At 37.1% G+C, this 19813-nt stretch overlaps 1 protein-coding gene across 2 annotated transcripts; it reads right to left on the reverse strand.

Annotated features, from left to right (window-relative positions):
* Positions 1-2082: 2082 nt before the first annotated feature.
* LOC126925104 (serine protease nudel) lies at positions 2083-18684 on the reverse strand. 2 transcript variants are annotated; one of them, XM_050740334.1, is made up of 26 exons: positions 16847-18684; positions 16168-16282; positions 15871-16020; positions 14380-15082; positions 13769-14040; positions 12784-13413; positions 12300-12506; positions 11333-11496; positions 11062-11189; positions 9972-10502; positions 9151-9449; positions 8756-8900; positions 8151-8281; positions 7736-7996; positions 7398-7584; positions 7126-7295; positions 6893-7006; positions 6527-6713; positions 5680-6009; positions 4942-5130; positions 4725-4872; positions 4417-4579; positions 4074-4250; positions 3498-3735; positions 3107-3223; positions 2083-2867 (listed from the first exon to the last, which is right to left on the reverse strand). In XM_050740334.1, exons 2-26 carry the CDS (start codon positions 16259-16261, stop codon positions 2576-2578), a joined length of 6027 nt encoding a protein of 2008 aa, XP_050596291.1. In that variant the 5' UTR covers positions 16262-16282; positions 16847-18684; the 3' UTR covers positions 2083-2575. The 2 variants fall into 2 exon arrangements, with proteins under 2 accessions (XP_050596291.1, XP_050596290.1); XM_050740333.1 differs by having other exon boundaries at positions 12784-13416.
* Between the last annotated feature and the right edge of the window lie 1129 nt (positions 18685-19813).

Genomic DNA, 19813 nt, shown 5'->3' on the forward strand with positions numbered 1-19813 from the left:
GGTGAAGCGAGCAGAGTCAACGGTACTTCTTGGAACTAAATTACACGTACTCATAGTACGCGCCGCGTTGATTACATAATCGGTATGAACGCCATCGGAAGAAAAGCTAAGCGGTGATCGTCGTTCCCTGACCACAAATATGGCTGACTCACAGTACGAACAATCGACGATCTACTTACTATTAGTCGGCCAACAAAATCGTTCTGGCGACTGCATTAGAAAATCTTTTAATTTTTACTCGTTCGATATTCGTTGGTACACTGCGAATATTTATGCCTTTACGAACATTTTAAAGACACAGCAATGCAAAGAGATACATATGACACGTAAAGGTACAAAAAGTATTAAAAATATCGTATTTGTTATAATATTTAGCGAGTGGACAAGTTTGATGTTAAACGTAACCCACATTGGCTCGAGGAAATATGAAAAATTAATTTCCTCGTAAATAGAAAATAGCGGTGTTTCTAATAATATCTCGTACTTTATTATTGCGCCAGAATACTAATATAAGTCAACGTAAATCATCGATCATTTACGCTGTACACATAGACAAACATCAGTAGCACTTCGTAGCGGATTCAGAAACACGACCATAGACTTCGTATAGTTCGACCATTTTTCGTCTAGTTCTTCTCCTTTTTATTCTTCGTTCTCCTTTCGTTCGCGCTTCTATTTTCCCCCCTTCTTTTTACCTTTCTTGCGCGCAATCGACGCTCAGGAAGCATGTAATGCAATTCCGAGATCACTGTACTCTCTGTTATTCCTCGAGCTGCAAGCTCGAACGATGGCTGAAACGCATCGGTTGAAACGTACATACCTACGATTTTAAACGATGTCGAGGCGAACAGCTTCCTTTTAATATATTTCTACGTTTGTTTTCAAGCATGCGATGCCTGATGTTCATACGGGTATATGAGATACACGGTTAGGCGCGTGTACACGGATGGCGGGTGGTTTTTAAGCATCCAGCCGATTATTGTGGTTTTCTTCTACTTCCTTGTTCTCGTTGTTCCAGTTCCTTGTACTTTAAGACGTCTTTTCTCAGATCATTTTTCTGACCTTTTATACTCTTAATTTCTACTTTTCTCTCGCACTAGTATCTTCCAGTTTTCTCATCGTTGATATCATTTTTATTTATTTGACTATCGTTACGAGTTGCTATTATTTCTTAAACGTTGTAGTTCTCTTTCCAATTCGTGCAACTATGTTTAAAATCTACGGATACAATGAATCGAGTTTCAAGCTTTAATATATCGTCGTTCGATTTTTCAACAAAAAGTAAAAAGTCACTACTCGTAGATTCTATCAAAAGACGACAGGTATCGCTTTTAACCGTTACTTTCTTATTACTTCATACATCTTACTGACATCCGTATACCGTTGTTGTAAATCGACTAAAGCGTATTTGATACTCGTAACGTGATTCACGCGACACTTACATGTGCTAGTGCAATATGTGTATGTAATTATAGCAATATTCTAGGTCAATAACGTTGTGTATATATAGTTACAATTATATTTATCTACATCATCAAAGACAGTTAATCGTTACCCTCTTTATGTGCTCTGACTTCTTCACCTTTTACGTACATGGGTCAGTAGTTGTAAAAGAGTTAAACAACTATGGTTACGGTGTCATACTGACGATGTAACGTCAGATCGCGGCAATCACGGTATGGATCACGTTCCTGACAACCGTACGAATTAGTCAGCCGTAGAATGTGAATGGACAAGCGTTTTCCGTCGTCGAAGGCACTTCGCCAGGGCGCAGTCGTTTGCCTTCAGCGGCTGCGACCCCATTTGTGGCATTCCATACTCCCCTTCGCACGTCCCATCCCCTCCTCGCTATAGTCAACCTTATTCGATACTTTTGTCTTCGCGCAGCGCTGCCTTCTTTCTTTTTTTTAATTCTACCTTTCTTCTTTCATCTCGACGGAAGACGCTTGCGTAATTGCGACCAGACTTCGAATTCTCTACGATCGTTGGATGAGCATCGCTGGATCATGGGACACATAGGATGCTGGTAAGAATTTTTTTACGATAGAAAATTGGTTGGTGAATTTTCATAGTCAAAGAGACACGCTGTCGTAAAAAATTTTTATTTTAAAGTCGAACGATAAAAGATCGTGTGTTATTCATATTGAACGTTACTATAAATCCAACAAATTAACATAAACTCAGAAACAGTGAAATCAAATCTAACAAATCTATCACAAACAGTGAAATCTTCAAGTATTATCCACGAATAAATTTTTTAATTCTCACAAATAAATGATACAGAGTTCTATCTTATCTACGCTATCCATTATTCAACGTCTTCGCTTTTATACACTTTAGTGCTCTAATTATAACGTAATATTTAAAAGACTCGTTTACATTTACTTTTATTTAAAATAGCAAAATTTTATAACATTATCCTTTCATTTCTATTTTACAATAAATACAATGACACTCTTAAATAAATTACGAAATAAATACGAAGTGTTACAACATTACCTAAATTATTTTGATATGTGAAAATAACGTTTGATTTATAAAAAGAATCAGGTAGTATGTTAAAGTTTGGCAAACTTTAGGAACAGGTGACAAACGTACGGTAACAGGTTTCGTTGGATTTTTCCAAAGTTATCAGTGGCTTATCGTTCCTTAAAAACATCCACGACATCTCGTTCATCTTCACTGCGTAAAACTCGTCTCTTTTGGGAACCATAATCTCGTCTGTGAGCACGGTATCGTTGTTGACGATTCCCGAAGAATATCCCATGAATTTGCACAAACTTGTCAAGTCTTCTTCGTCCATGGTAGGACTTGTGAAACATTCCGTGTACCACACGCCGTAACTTCGGCGAATCACTTCTCCAGAGCTATCGTTAAAATTGAAAATTGAAAATTTACTATAAGTGTAAGATTTAATGTCGGATCCTTCATTTATGAAATAATCGTATAATTCGTAAATTGAATGCGAAGACGAATTGAATATACGAGAATTAAAGAGAAAGATATCTTTGAAGGAAAAATCAATCAGATTTAAAAATACATCTGTGAAATGGGTGAATTTTTAAAGACCAGACAATTAAAGGTATTAAATAAGAATTGTAGATACCTGTCGTTTGAATATAGCTTCAACATTCTACACGTTGCTTCGTCTTCGCCATTAGGACAATCTTTCACCCCATCGCAAATAAAATCTTGTGCTATGCAGGTGTCGTTTCCGCTTGTTCTATCGACAGAGAAAACCACGATCAACTCTCTATAATTGCGTTTATTTGTAAGAAAAACAAATCGTAATATATCGACTACAGTGTTTATTGTAATCTCGCAACCGAGATTCAGGAAATCTAATAGCTTTCACGTGTGTTTCTTGATTATATTATAGGGCTACGCTCATAAAATATGAACAAAGATACCGACGTTATTATTACACTTTTGCTCCGTTAGTTGTCGCTTAATAATTAAAATTTTATAAAAATGTCGAGTTGCAAAGAAATTCTTACGTTTCGCATTTGAAGCTGAAATCTTTGCAAGAACACATTTCCGGTGATTCGTCAGTTTTATCCAGACAGTGTCGTACGCCGTCGCACAATCGCTCTGGCCATGTTAATTTCAAATATTCTGCGCAGGTACATATCGTAGGTTCGTCGGATCCATCGTAGCAATCGATATTTCCATCGCAAAACGTACTTTTGTCGACGCATTTGCCATTTCTACAGCGAAGCTGTGTCTTCATGCAGTCTTAACATTTAAAATATATACGTCTTTTAATCATTCTTTATGTAATACGAAGAAATTATTGTTTCATACATTTTTTTTGTTAATATTTGAATTTCAGATCGATATTTTCCCTAGTTTTTGAAATCCAAGTGAAATTTCTAGTATAACAAATTTATCTGCGAGTCTTGATGCAAATTTAAAAGCAAACATATAGATTTAATAAATATAAATAAATCCAAGTATCGAACAATCGATGTATATAATAGTCTAATTATTGTACATTTAAGAGACTCAAAAATTTAAAATTCCTAGAAATATAAATTTAGATAAATACATATTCGAATTATCGTAGCACTTACTGCAGCTGTCCACGCTATTTTCACAATTTTCTTGAAATTCTTTGCAATATCTCGTGTCCTCGTCTTCTTCGCCGCGACAATCCGGAATACCATCACAAACCCGGTTTTGCGGAATACACTGTCCAATGTTGCATCGAAAACCCGTACAAATTGGTTCCATCGACTGTCTTGGATTATCTAATTAAATTTACATATAACTTAATATATTTAATATAAAATTTAGTACGATACAATGTAATTTTAATACGAATTTAGTATGGATAATTTGTATAATTTTACAGGTTTATAGAGTAGAATTTTAGGTTGGTAGTGTTAATAGTATTAGAGTAGAATACACATTTACCGATTACTTCCATCAGATAGGGATTTACGTGTTCGATACTCGTCATATTTTCCGCATTTTTGAAATTACAAATTCCTCTGTTATCTTGGAAAACGGAGGCAGGATACCATCCTTTTCTGCCGCGACAGAATATTATGCCACTCCACCTCGATGTCTCGCTTTTCTGAAAAACGACGAATGATACTTATACAATCGTTTTTAATACTAATAAGAAGTTATAAAATCAAGACGGATTTATTTTAAAAAATCGTTCATATTTTTTTGTTAGTGAATAAATTAATACAATTTTTTAATAAAATAGGACTTACCGAACATTCGGAATTCGAAATATTCACGAAACATCGTTGACAACTCGAGCAATTCTCAAAAATAATTTTCAAGAAAACAGACTTTATCTCGTAGGCTTCGTTCGTTCCTACAGCCACGCAAGTATCCGTCGCTCCTGGTAGATAAATCCTGTAGATATTCGATAAATGTTTATAAACGATTCGACAAATTTTGGCAAATTTAATTCGTTGTATTTACGTTTTGTTGACGAACAATGGTTGCACGTGTCGACTGAAGTGGGCTGGATTTTTCAAGTGCAATAAAGTCGACACCGAGTTATTCACATAATGCACCTCATCGATGGTCGATACCTGTTGATGAGGACCGTTTATCTGACGGAATAATCGACCATAACCGAGTACGGCTGTTACATAATTTATATTCAACCTGGAAATAATTTGCAAATGTCGTTTGTTAAAAACCAGTAAGTTAATGTTACAGTCACAAATTTAAAGCAATATCAAATAAATAAAGCATATTTTTTAATATCTCGGAGACAAACATTTTCACATCTGTCAAAAACCCTTGAAAAGACAAATTTCTGTGATTCTATATTATGGTTCAAACATGAAAACTCAATGACTCGATTCAACCAGATAGATCCCACGTAAAGTACTTTCAGACTTCAAATTCTTCGAACTTTCCAAACCTTTCGTCGCGTGGCAAAGAGTTTATCGCTTTAACGAGTAAAATTTTGCGATGGAATTATGCGAACTTTACATGAAATTTCTTGATGCAAAAAGGACTAGACAATGAAATGTTTTTCAGCGAATACTGATCGATTCAAATCCATAAAATTCACAATTGTACGAAATTCACGTAAAATTTCTTAAAACCTTCGATTCTTCGAACCAAATAGGATTCGCTCGAAATTCTTTGAAATTTCAAATCTGTTGAGTTTTTAAACATTTGAATAGTCGAAGGAGCTTCGATTACCTGACGTTCTCGAGACATTTCGCGGCGGACAGTAACCAGTTCGAGTCCAAGAGCAGCGCCATGCAACGGTAGCGTCCGTCGACAAAGATGGCAGCCAACCAGGGCCACAGGTAGTCGCGGTTTCCGGTTCTATCGTCGATCGCCAAGTGAGCGTACATACTGCCGCTTGGTATCGCTGCACAGTGAATGTAAAGTCCCAAACATGTTTCGTCCTCTTCGTTCAGAGAGGCCGCTGATGAGTTCTCTTGGTACGTAGAGTCCCCTTTGTGCCAGTCTATGCTTTCCAGTTCCGAATTTTTTACGACGATGGACTTCGACGACCGAACGTTTCTTTCAACGAAAAATAAATAACTAAATAAGTCTCGGAATCTTTACTCCTATTTCTTCTTCCTCTTTCTTCGTATCAGAGGAATTTTCATTGTTGAAGAAATATTATTGGTTGTATTATGGAATATTAAGCATCGAACTTTAGCTGTGTCTTTAAGGATGTCGAATCAGAGAACAGCGCAAGCGATGGAATTTGAAGTTATACATTTGAAACCATAGGAATCTTCGGGACCGTTTAGACGACCAATATTATTGTCGATATTACTGCCGATATCAAGGGTTCTCGACATTGTATTGACAATATATATATTGTCAGTATATTGGTGAAGATCCTGGATATTGACAGTAATATTGACAATAGTACCGACGATAATATTGATTATCTAAACGCTCCTTTGCACGCTATTCTGGCACTACGTTACGCAGGTACCGTGTACAGTTTCCGAGGATAACCGAAAAATCAAATTCAAGCGTGGAATATAAAATGATTAAAAATTCATAGAGTTGAAAATATACTTACGCAAGACCAAAGTATTCGCACATATTTTGTCCAATGATCAAGGCAGTAGATTGGTTTTTGTGCATTCTGGGACGATGACAAGACGGTTGCCATTTTCCCTCGATGTATCTAGTCAGAATTCCTTGTACGTTTAAAAATGGTCTTCTATCACCATCGAGATATACACGCTGACCATCGGTCAACGTGACTGTAAGAAAAAAGATAAATAAAACTTTAAACCGTAGTGATACATCTTTGTATAAAAATATATAAAACGGTATATACGTATAAAATGTATATCGAATAAATATGTGCGAAACGGTTCAAGATATCTCTTCTTTTAAAAGAGTTTTATCTTAAAGACTTGGTAAATTAAAAATGACTCACAGCAGTCGAGCTCATCCTCCTTAAAGATGCAATCGAAGTTTCCATCGCACCTTTTCGCCATCGAAACGCAGGTTTTACTCGTCTTGCACAAAAATTCATTCTCAATACAAATTTCTATAAAATAAATAAAGCATTAGTTATACTTAATTGTACAATTATTCTATACTGTATAATTCTTTTCTATTTAACGGTATAATTAAAAAGGTATAATAATTAGTTGAATAATTAGTTACCGCAGTCCTGTTCGTCCGTTAAATCGTCACAATCTACGTAACCGTCGCATATAGCACTTGGTTTTAGATTCTGCAAAAAGTTCTTACAAGTGCAATTCATTTCGTCGCTACTGTCTTCACAATCCACCACTCTGTCACATCTTTTCGCAATTGGGATACTTTGAAGCAATCTGTGAATTTTACAAATACGATAATATGTCGGAATTGCTGAAATAAATATATTTGTCGACCAACGTGTTTCGTGTTGAATATTTTAATTAAAACAAAAGTACCTTGTACAAGTGAATATCGTAGGAAAAGTGTTTTCCATCAATGGCGAAACAGTTTCTGTGTAAATAATAGTAGAAGTTGTCGAAGTCGAGTTATCGTCATCCTCAGATTCCGAGTCACCATTTTCCTGCTGCGTAAACATAGATTCCTCAGTCGCATCGTCGATTGTACCGTAAGATATTGTGGACTCTAAAATTAATTTACATACGAACGTTGTTAGAGCTAAAAGTTTGTTATTACAATTTTAATAGAAGTAGAAAAGCGTTATTAAAATTAATCCTTGAATATAATCCTGATTTATTAGAGCTACTATTACTACAACAAATTGTGGAAAACCCACCAGTGGTGACAATTTCGCTAGACATCATAGAATTATCCGTACTTGGCGTTGATGGTATAGGCTCGAAATCGTAAGTGGCGTTCTCCATCCGTTTGTAAAGAGGAGAATGGCTACAATCGACTTCGTCTTCGCCGTTCAAACAATCGACTATTCGATTGCAACGCGCCTCGATTGGTAAACATTTGCCTAGGCCTCCCTCGCAACTGAATCCTGGACATCTTTCCAAAGGAGTGCGCCTTAGAAGAGGCACACCTCGACCATCTAAATATTAAGCATACATATAGCAGCACACCATAATGTGACATTTCTTAATTTTCTATTTGTTCTACTTGTACTACTTGGTTTTATTTGTTCTTTTCTACTCGTTTTGCGTGAATTCGAACAAGAAAATAAAAATGCCAGAGATATGACTCACTGGAAATTTCTTGAATCCAACTTAAGAAATAGCTGACTCTCGCATAGGTTCCCGGTTCATCCGGTTGAGCGCAGCCTTGTCCGTGACTAACTACGCCTGCCACGTACCACTGCGATGTCGAGTACGGATTTCTACGAACGAATGACACGAATTAACCAAATTATAGACTAAACTCTGAATTACACTAGCTAGACTCTCGAATAATAATTTCCTAACGTTATATGGTCGAATACTTCAACGATGGAGCGCAGCAATCGACACCGTGAATTCCAAAACAATTTTAGGAACCTTTTTACGAGAAAAATGGTAATTTAACAACGCTAGAAATGTATACATAGCCAAGGTGTATGCATAAGCAATCCACAGAGGAAGAATCAGTAGGACGAATAAATAAAAGAAAGATTGTATTTTTGGAAACATTGATCGATGGACCTGGAATTCACGGTCTCGATTATCACGCCAATTAAAAGCTACATTATCTTTAGAGAACGCCAATTATCGATTTATGTGAAATAATCATTTTGTTCGTCGTTGGTCTCTTAATATCTTGGTTATCCTTGCCAATAGAAAAAATGATTTTTTCCATTAGTTGGATAATCATATACCTGCATAATAAAGGACCACCACTGTCTCCTTGACAAGCATCACGACCTCCGTGAGGATATCCAGCACAAATGGAGGCGTCGTTCCGGTCCTCTTCGTACTTACAATCTGCTAATATCGGAACTTCTACTTCCCTCAGATGATCGGCTGAAAAATCCAAGAATTATATCAACTTAATTAGATTTGTCTTATTACCAAATCAAATTTATTAAAATTGGTATAGTCGCTAAATCAAATTTATCACATTTTTTTTTTTAAAGCTTGTCATTAACTTTGGTACAGCTTATCATTGAACCAAGTTCGTTAAATTTAGTATAGTTTATTCGTCAGTGAATCGTACACGTTTGTGCAATTTAAAGGAAATTTATGAAATTTAGACCGAAAGGAAATGTCTTACGATTTAATCCATATTCTGTAGTAGTACCCCAACCAATCGCTATACAAGTCGTATTAGGTTCTGGTTTGTTTCTCCACATGGGTCCTAGGAGATTCGGGCCAGGAAGACAAACCGGTCGCACCCATCGATTGAAACGCAGAGGATCGTCCAACATAATCATACCAATGTCGTTCTGCAGATGTCTAGCGTTATATTGCGAATACATCACCGTGTACCGTGCTTTTCTGGATTGTGACATCGGCGAGAAAGAATTTTGACGAAGTATTCCCGCCTGGACCTCGAAATATCGGCCTACATAGCTGTTTACAAATTTAATAGTCACATCGTGAATGAATAGCTTTTTCAACGTTTTTCGAAATATTTATATCGTTTGATCGTACGCCGCATCAATTTTTGGAATGATTCACAAATGGAAGGTACCAAATTTACGAATGAAATGATACATCGATATGACGAACGACGCTGCTAGAGAATGCAATACGTTTTGATATAATTTAATCTTAAGTAGGCGAAAATAAAAACAAATTCATCGAGAAAGTCAAATATCGCGAGAAAAAGCTATTTCTCGCAGACATATTCCAGATGACTATGAATTTATTCTTATAAAATGACATGTTTCCGCATCTCTACATTAAAATATATAGAAACAATATGCAGATACATGTACACAAATTACGATTGCTACTTGAATTACGTGAATTTATTATTATATGCTACGCCATACTTTTAATTATTTTGTTCGTCTACTATCAATGATGATCGTCCAAAAATTTTCAAGCATTCGTGGAAAATCTATTTTTAAACCGTATAAATGTCTGTACCCTTCGAGACAGTGAGCAGCTGTAAGCACCCAAAGTTCGTTCAGAATGGTACCGCCACAATAGAAAACGCCATCCTTGTAAATGGCCACCAGAAACGGCCAGGCTTTCGGGTGACTCGCACGACCACCTACGACGCGCAATTGCGAACCAACTATATCGTCCTGCTTCTTGTCCATCTTCTTGCTTTTATTATCTCCTGGATCTATATTGTCATCGTCCGATGGTAACACAATTTTCTTATTTTCATTACGTCTTAAATCCTTGTATTCGATATAAGCATCATCGTCAGGTGGAAATATAATTGCATCGTACATCTGTAAAGGAGCTCGGTCCTCTTTTTCCAGTATGTGCGGTCGTAGAAAATCCTCGTGAGAAAACACGGTAGTTCCGCACGAGAATCGTGGACAACGTACGAAAATCGCAGTGTTCATGCACGAGGGAATTAATTTCGTTTGGTTGTTTACTCGTGTTAGATAGGGGCCCTGGTACGCGTTACTTGGCACGGAATGTACTTTTATTTCGGCAGCTTTGCTGTAATAAAATTTGAAAAAAGAGTCAAGATTATTAGTAACGCAATATGTCTTAAGACGAGTAACCATCTACCCAGTAAAAATATCGTTTGAAAATTAAAATGAATCGCAGTTAAGCTCAGATTCCTTCAGCAATGAATAGTTCAAATGGCTGGTGTTCGTACTAATTAAAACGTCCAGATAAATGAAATTCTACTCCGCTCCAGAGCCCTACGAGTTCCAGAGTTCCAGAGTTCTACGAAGTTCTGACGTTCTAAAGTTTTACAGTTCTACGATCAGATTTCTGGAGTTTTGGAATTTCAAAGTTTTAAACTTCTCCAACCTGGGTTTCTAGTTTTACAGCTCTAGAATATTTACTTTTAGATCTTTAGAGTTCTAAAGTTTCTGAATCGTTTAGTTTTGGATTTCTAAAGTTCTAGAGATCCGAAGGCCCAGAGTTTTCGAGTTTCACAGTTCTAGAGTACTGTGGTTCTAGAATTTTACTGTTTCAAAATGTTAGACCTCTAAAATATTATAAATCCAGAATCTCCAAATTTTCGAGTTCTTAAGTTTTATCCTACTTGATTTGCAAGCCAATTTCAGAGATGCAGGCATCCTTGGCCCATCCGTCGATCGGTGGGCACACGGGGTACCATTGGCCCTTGTAGTTCTTGTGGAGATATCCTTCGGTGTAGCCGATCGTGAATAACTAAAGAATATGCGTGTATGTTTAACAACGTATTATGAAGCGTACCTAGTGTATGTACGAACAAAACACGATATCTAATGCATAAGATAACGCGTGATTGATAATGTTTGTGAATGATAGGGGATATTGCGTTCGTGATTTACATTTTTTCCTTCGATGTACGAGGGAGTGAGAATATTGCAGTCCATTTCGTCTTTCCCGTTAGCACATTGCCGTCTTCCGTCGCATCGTTGGAAAAGCGGTACACAAGTATCGGTAGTATATGGTCTTTGCCAATCGTTGCAGCTAAATGAAGTTTTTGGACAACCTGAAAAGCGTAACATGTACATGTGCTTGAGATAGCAGAACATAAGAATTTTACGTTACGAGTTAATAAAACAAGATCTTCCTTCCACGGATAAAATAGTTCCAATTGGAAAATAAAATCGTAGTAGCTGGTGCCATCTCGTGCAAAATATTCACGTTCCTATCGAGACTAAGATGTAAACTGATTTTATGTGAAATTTCAATATCTCGCGTTTGATATTTACATATTGACACCTCTCGTCAGTGCTTATATCGATCACACGCTATAAGAGATATTTTATATTTTATATCGAATAATTGAGAAGAACTTAGATGTATATGTTACTCCATCGATGAAACAGAGTTCTGCTGTACACGCATAAGAGGTATAGCATATCGAAATTAGCGTCGAATTAATATGAGGATTTTCAAATTGTGGAATGGTGAGAAAATGATAAATAGTCTTGAAATTCTGGAACCCTAAGATTCTAGAGCACCGAAATAGAAGTAGAACTAGAGTAGTAAAATTCCAGAGCACCAGAGCATCAGAGCACTCGAGTTTCGGGAGTTTTAAAGTTAAAACTCTGAATTTCGGAGCTCTCAAATTCTAAAGATCCGCATTCTTAAGTTCTAAAGTTTCAAATAAAAAATCTAGAGTACTAGATTCTTGACCTTCAAAGTTCCAAAATTCTCAAGTACCTAAGTTCTACGGTTCTAGACAGCGAAAAGTTTTCAGTTTTATGCTTACAGAGTTACGGACGTTTAGTTTCCAGAATCTCAGAATTTTCAGGCTGGCAACTTTTCGTATTAAAAATTTATTCTCACCGAAACATCCCAACTCGTCTTCCCCGTGCGGACAATCGAAATACCCATCGCAAAGTCGCTCGAGCGATATTCGATCTCTGCAAGAACACATCCTCTCGTCGCTAGCGTCGTAACAATCCACCACACTGTCGCACCACTGCACTCTCAATACACATCGCCTGCCATCATTGCATCGAATCGTATTGAGAGGACACTCGTCAGGATAACCTACCACATAAAATATCGAAAACAATAATCAAACAAGAAATCATTAAAGCCACGCGGTAGAACTCTATTTATTGGAATTTCGTTATTTACCGCCTCCATTTATCAATTGTATCATATCCAAGAATTGTATTTATCGTATTTAACCTTATTTGTCCATCGTTCCATCTTTCCAATCCATCTTATAGCAAACGCATAATCCTTTCATTCTCAAATTACTCGAATTGAACTCTGGTTCTAACAAATAGAGTTCTGCTACATCTTCGAAACACGCACTTACTATTTAGAAATTCCTCATCGTCCCTCTTCTCGTTAGCAAAAGCGTCCTCCGCCTCTTCCTTGTCATACGCGACGGAAGATCTCTGATACTCGGAGACTCCGGGAATAGCCGGAAACTGGAACGTTGGTGCAGGAATATACGTGCAATAATAAGGTGTTTTGCTATTAGAATTGGCGGGGGCGCTTTGATGTCCAGGGATAGGTGGAAAATGCAGAACCGCAGGGCCCGATGGACCGACTCTTTGGCCGCTGAATGACTCAAAATTACTAGGGCCAGATTGCAATGGCGATATTTGTGCAGAAGTTTGCACTTGCACGTAACCTTGCGTTTGATCGAGATTCTGGAAACCTTGTCGTTCGGGTTGCATCGAATACGCGTACGAAACTCCTGGAGAGGATGCTGGATACATGGTTTGACCTGGACCCGATTGTTTCGTTGGATTATTATTCGCGCTTGGACTGTAGAAACAGACTCGATGAGGCACCCAGGAGATCGTTGGTGTCAGTACTAGCTGTTGACTCGATTTTATCGTTTCTGCCGTGGGAATCATTCCCGAAGGTATTTCTTTGGTTCCTTTGGTGACGATTCTTCCATACTTATCGCGGAAGATCGGTTTGCTGGAATTTTTGGCTGCTGAAATTGAAAACTTTCATCAGACACTTCTAATTTGAAGATTCTTACGTTATCGCTAGGTTTTCTAATAAATTCGTTCGTCGTTAGCGTTATATTTTCAAGAATATCGTTTCGTTATTTGTATCATCTGTCGTGAATAAACATACGATAAATAAATCGTATTATCGTATCGAAATAATAAACTTGAAAGCCTGAAAATAATAAACTTCTATCGAACGAGTGTTTGGATCGGTAAAAGAAATAGAAAAAAAAAGAGATAAAGCTACTCATACGCATCAATTTGGTATAACCAAATTTGACGGGACATTTTCGTCATTCGAACATAGAATGAAGCGATAAATTATACATTTACCGTTTTCACCTTCCCTTTCCGCTACCTTCTGCTCGTGACCTTGGTTCGGAGGATGCACCGAAGGATGCAGCGGGCTGATCGTAATTTTCGTCACGTCGCCATCGCCTAGTTTGGGTGTCACGTCCGTGGTCCGCTTAGTATCATCGTTTCCGATCATTTGATCCTTGATTCTGACCGTTGTTTCTTCCGCCTTCGATGTAGTCGACATATTGATCGTTGCATTAATCGTATCCACTTCCGTGAACGCGTTCGTCGCTTTATATTCCATCGTTCTAGTCGTGGACGAGTTAATGTTAAAATTACCATTTACTAAGAAATATCAGCGAAATTATCAACATTTGAAAAGAAATATTTTTACGAATGTATGGAAAGATAAATTTATTCGTTTATTATGGAAATAGAGATTTATTCGTTTATAGAAACTTTAATTAATACGTAAAATATTCAAGGTACAACTCTCTGTATAACATACAATAGGTAAAACAATTTTCAACCTAAATTTCATCTGCTTAAGCGTAAAATTCGTAAAAATATTTGCATCGATATTCGTAAAGACATGAATTTGCATAAATATCCGCAGTCCAGTAACTACACGGTCGAACGATACTCACATTCTTTCAGTCGTTTCCAATTCTTTCGTCGTTCGATTCGAATCCCCTTTCCCATTACCTCCGAAACTATCCTTAAAACTTGCCGTAGTCGATTTCCGTACGTTCTCTTCGACCTTGGTCGTTTTCAATGTATCCGCATCCGCGAAATCGGTATTCAAATTCTGCTTACTGTCGTCGTATTTCTCGTCGTTTAACAAATTAGTTACGATATCAACGTTGTTCTTAATCTGATTATGATCAGAGTATTTCTGCATCGTTCCTGCGTTACTTATACGAGTATTCGGATCAGAATCTTCGATAAACGTAGTCGCGTCGTTCTTGCACTGCAGACACTCGACTAGCTCGACGAATTTCGATTTGATAGGATTCGTCTCCGTAGAAAAGTTCTTGAAGAATGCCTGCAAATGTGGCACGCTGCTGTTCACGATGCTCACGATGCTCCACATCGAATCGATCACTTCCTTGCAGCGTTCCATGTTCAGTTTACAGGCACTCGCATCGGGATCTTCGCGTTTCCGACGAGATTCACGCATCGGTGCTATCGAGTGCAACTGATTTTGTCGATCGAGCCGATCCTCGTACAAGTATCGATACAGACTTTTTAGAGCTGGATTCGTCGTTTCCTGTTGTGCAGGGCAGTCGTTTCTTATGAGATCTACTTGTTCGTTAGTTTTTTGTATTTTGTGCGCTGTGTAGATGTAGCCTGTTGCGAATTAAAATATCGTCGTATTTATTTATTTATCGTAGATATAATACAGAAAATTTGTTTCTTCGAATTTTATAATTGGCTTGTAATTGATAATTTCGATTTTTCACTGGTCCTGCATCGAATTTTGATTTAAGCGAATACTTTTTTAGGTTCTCGAATGGTAGAATATTAGAAAGCTAACCAGAATGAAAGTGCGAACGCGCCAAGTTATTACCGACGCAAGGATTTCTCTTTCGCAAAATCGATATTCACGTTTCTAAATATGAAACCTCATAATACGTTCGATTACTATAAGTTATCGATAACCCAGGATTTTCTTCTGAAAAATCGATACTGACGTTTCTCAACAGTTTACTATTCGAGAATGATTTTTAATATCGTTAATCAGACAGATGGGAACGATTTCGAGAGTTTTAATCAAGTCAAACGAACACTTTGACTTTTTGAAAAGTCACAGCATCGCGAAGCTATTCGTAATAAAAATGCATAGTGCTCTCGACTAGTAGTTCATTGTAAATGACGAATCGTGCGCTTCGTAACAAATTAATAACGCGATAAATGATTCGATCTGATATCGAAGTTTTTCTTTAAATCGCATTCCTTACTCCATACTCTTACACGAACCAGATCGTTAAAAAGAATTCCTAAAAACGTGTAGTAAGTCTATAAACTATCAACGAAAAATTTATTATCATTCGTCCGTAGTTCCGATATTAAAAGCGTCCCCAATTCCTGTTACGTAGAATTCCAGCCGTGAATGAATAGAACAAAGATTTACACACCTGAAACAACAGCCAAATATATCAGGAATCCAGCAAAAGACAGGATCGATACGAGGATTAGACTTTGCACCAGATACACTAGTCTATGTCGTCTCATAAATTTCAAATGCGTATATTTGCTCGAGCTTCCACTATGTTCCGTCGCACTTGCTGAAATTGAAACGTAACATACGAGATGTAGCGATGTGACGATCGAGATCTATATCGGATAAGCGTCTCATATACGCGTGTGTATGTATCGGATTGAAAATAAATAGACAAACAAGACAGTTGGAAAATATCAAGGTATCAGCGTACCGCTTTTTGAAGTTGTTAAGTTAATGCAACACTGGTTGTCCGTTATTGGTACATTTTCCAGCTTCGTAAGAGAGATCTTGTACTCTGTATTCATGGTGAAGAGACTCGTACAAACCTAAGTGAGAGGAGAGCAAAAGGTCACGTCGAAGAATTTCCTATGCAACTATGTTATATAATTTTGGTAATTTTCTTATTTACAAATCGGCGATTCCGTACCACGTTTATTCAATAGTAGCTTTTTAGTAGGAAAGTAGCTTTAAAATATTAATATCGTAAGATATATAGTTGATTTGATACCTCGTCGATCTAGATCTAACAATTGGAAATACTCAATTAAAAATATTTCAACATTTTTCATTATTCGGAGCAATTATTTATTGTAGACTGCGTATTACGTTTATCCATAGCGATATCTTCGATGCGAATGATTATCGCGTTAAAAAAAAGATACAAATTCTTTCATAAAATTATAGAAACATTTTATACCGACAGAATCGTATCTCTCGATGATATTTCATAATTCAACGTTCGCGTTACGAAGTACTACCGATCTTTTCCATCGATCTGAAATATCGAGTATCAAGTTTCCATCGCGAAACGCTCGATGTTTTGCATCGTTCGCGATTCCGGTTTCCGGTACGGTGGTTTTTTGAAAGTATACGAAATAGACGATACTCACATTCGCAAGGTCTTAGAGCGGTTCTCTCCGCCGTTTCTATTCGACGAGTCGCCGTAGGTATTCTTGTTGAAACAACCTCGAAAACTTTTCCGGAAAACTTGCTTCTTGTCAATGATCCGTGCACTCGATGCAACCGACGCACGTGAAATAACACGATGCTCGATCCGACGAACCAACGATGGTTTGAATCGAACGTGTCAGCAATACGGCTTGGCTAAAAATCGGGCTAACGAGATTTCATCATCGTGATAAAGTGAATGACCCTTTAAGTGGGAGTATAAGCATCGAACGCTAAATTAACAATACGATCGTTTTGCGTTCGAATCGATCTTTTACGTTTATCCCCTTCTATTCTTTTTTCGACGATGGGATCGATGGACGGATAGAAAAACGAACGGATGCGTTGGTGAACGAATGAAAGAATAGACGCAAAAAATTGTAAATTGTAATTGAACGGAATATCGTAATTTACAATCAGATACAAATTGTTCCGACGCAATGTCCTGTATCGATAAAGTTACGCAGATTGGTGGCGTTGTTTGGTTAGTGGTATGAGAAAGGATAAACACGAATTGGGGGTGAATTTTTTGGTAGACGAAAAAGTAAATGGATGTATGAGTTGATACGAAAATCAATGGATTTATGTGTAAACAGGGAAAGAAGGGATGTACGAATAAATGAACGAAGAAAGAGAATTTAGTATAGATACTACCGTTTTGTTCCTTGTTTATTGTGAAATCTCTAGTTTCACAAATTGAAATAAATGCTTATTAAATGATAATCCTACTTCTGTTCATTATTTTCGCCCTGTCTCGAGCGTAATAAGATCCCAGCTGTCATCAATTTCCATTAATTACCGTGTATACGTAGGCCGCTGGAATGCACGAGACTTGCAATTTTACGACGGAGAATGTTTCAAATTGTCGTTTGTTATGTCTATATATGATTGTTGCGCGGAAATAGATTTTTCAAACTACTATTAATATTCCACGGATTTTACGAACGAATAAACGCACCAAACGTTCTCACGAGAAATTGTTAACGTATTCGAATGTTTATGATATTTCTATCCTTTCTCGTGTTACAGGTTTTGCAAGATGAAATATCTTTTTGATTGATCGTTCTCAGACCCAAGTCTTTAATAAGGTAACTTCTTATGGAAACTAAACAAACGCATGAATCGGTTTGGAAACATTTACCTTGGGCATCTTTCTTTTCGAAATATAACTCTCATTTAGAGATTTATTTCACTCTTTAAATTTTACAACTAGGAGGTTATTTCGGGAATTTTATATCTTCAATAATTCAGTCAGTCTAGCCATTTTTGAACTTGTTTCAAACTTTGTTAATACAATTACAACAGTGTTAATGAAATTTCACAATGTTTCGCATAACGCGCATAATTTACTCATATAGGAGCCTTGTGTGTATGTACAGAGTAAATGTGCGAACGGTTTTATACATTTAGCGTATCCCTCTTTATCGTAATACAGTTCAATACTTCCCATCATGGAAAGTGCCACAAACATCGTCAAGCTGATTCCATTTGGCTAAATCAAAATCATCCAAATTTCATTCGAACAAATCTCCTCCAGCGTCGATTTATCCGCGCTACCAGCGACTCTATCAATGCCAACAATTCCAAGGTTACCAGCGAATAACTCGCATAGTAGCTGGAGCCAGTCCGATTACGTTGGAATTATTTCAGCCAATGTAATACGAATCATTGCGCAACACGCGATGCTATTCCGTTACTTTCTCCAAGCCAGCACTCAACTAGCTGTACTGTCGATCGATGAAAGTAACAGTCTGTCCTAACGCACCAACTATACACGTTTCAATCACTCGTCGAAATCAGTAAAACAAAAGTAGTATACTAAAAAGCAGTGAAAAGTTATGAGAAATTTCTTACATTTCGTGCTTATGATAGATTCGAGATAAAATGGCGTACGGTAATCGAGTTGTTCAGATGTAATCGTGTTATGCTAATGACAGGTGACCTAGAAACTGGACAATTTCAAGGTTATCGAACTAACAACGCGTTTCTTCGAAATTGCCTGAGAATTTTTGTCAAATGACTCGAAATGAATATCGTTGAAAGAATCAAAATTTTTTTTCGGAGTGAAAGACAGAATGACACGACGATAATACGAATTCTGAGAGCCGACATCGTTGAGAGATGATAAAAATTTGTACCGATCGGTGAAGGAAGTGACCGAGTTATGAGAACCGGTCTTTTTAATCCAAACTCCAGAGGATGAAGGAAAATAATTGAATCATATATGCTTCTGTAGCGAAAGTGCTGATGATCTCGGTAAGCTTCCAATATGTATATTTAAAAATGTTTTAGAACTTTTAGTTAGAGAAGATGGAAGAAAGCATACGAATTTTCGGTGTTTTAATCATTTTTTTCAGGGAACTATCGATCCAAGCTTCCGGTTCTGAAACTCTAAATTTATAAGTTTTGCTTTACTGCTGAAACTAGTTTTCTCGGTCGATCCTTTTTCGATCGAAGAATGCAAAAGCAAATAATCGATTCTTAGACTGTAGTAGAAGTGTTAGTGACCTCGGTAAACTTCCTGTTTGGGAACTGTTTAGAATTCTTAAGTAGCGTTTTACTATCGGGCTTGGTAATCTACGGTCGATCTTGCTGATTTAAAATCAGCAGAAGACAGAAAATCAGTAAATTTTGGTTGTTTTTGTAACAAAAATGCTAGCGATCCCGATTAACTTCCACTCTACGAAGATTAACAAAATTTTTAAACAGACTTCTATTATTGGATTTGATTACTTTTACTCGATCTCTTCGACTCAAACGTAGGAAACATGACAGAAGAAGATGAAAGACACTGAATACTTTCTGAATACTTTCGTGACAGAATTGCCTTGACAGATATTTCTCTATGGATGCTGATTATTTTCAATAGATCTTTCTTCGAGCGTCAGAAAGACGAAGAAACTGATTCG

Source organism: Bombus affinis, chromosome 15 (assembly GCF_024516045.1).
Source record: "Bombus affinis isolate iyBomAffi1 chromosome 15, iyBomAffi1.2, whole genome shotgun sequence".
Lineage (NCBI taxonomy): Eukaryota > Metazoa > Arthropoda > Insecta > Hymenoptera > Apidae > Bombus > Bombus affinis.

What these genes read in the sequence shown, in the direction of transcription:
- LOC126925104 (XM_050740333.1), bottom strand. Translation starts at nt 16,261, where the DNA reads ATGAATACAGAGTACAAGATCTCTCTTACGAAGCTGGAAAATGTACCA. An exon ending in GGAAAGGGAAGGTGAAAACG is followed by an intron (nt 13,417 to 13,768) that starts GTAAATGTATAA and finishes TTTCAATTTCAG; the next exon opens with CAGCCAAAAATTCCAGCAAA. An exon ending in TAGCGAAATTGTCACCACTG is followed by an intron (nt 7,585 to 7,735) that starts GTGGGTTTTCCA and finishes AATTAATTTTAG; the next exon opens with AGTCCACAATATCTTACGGT.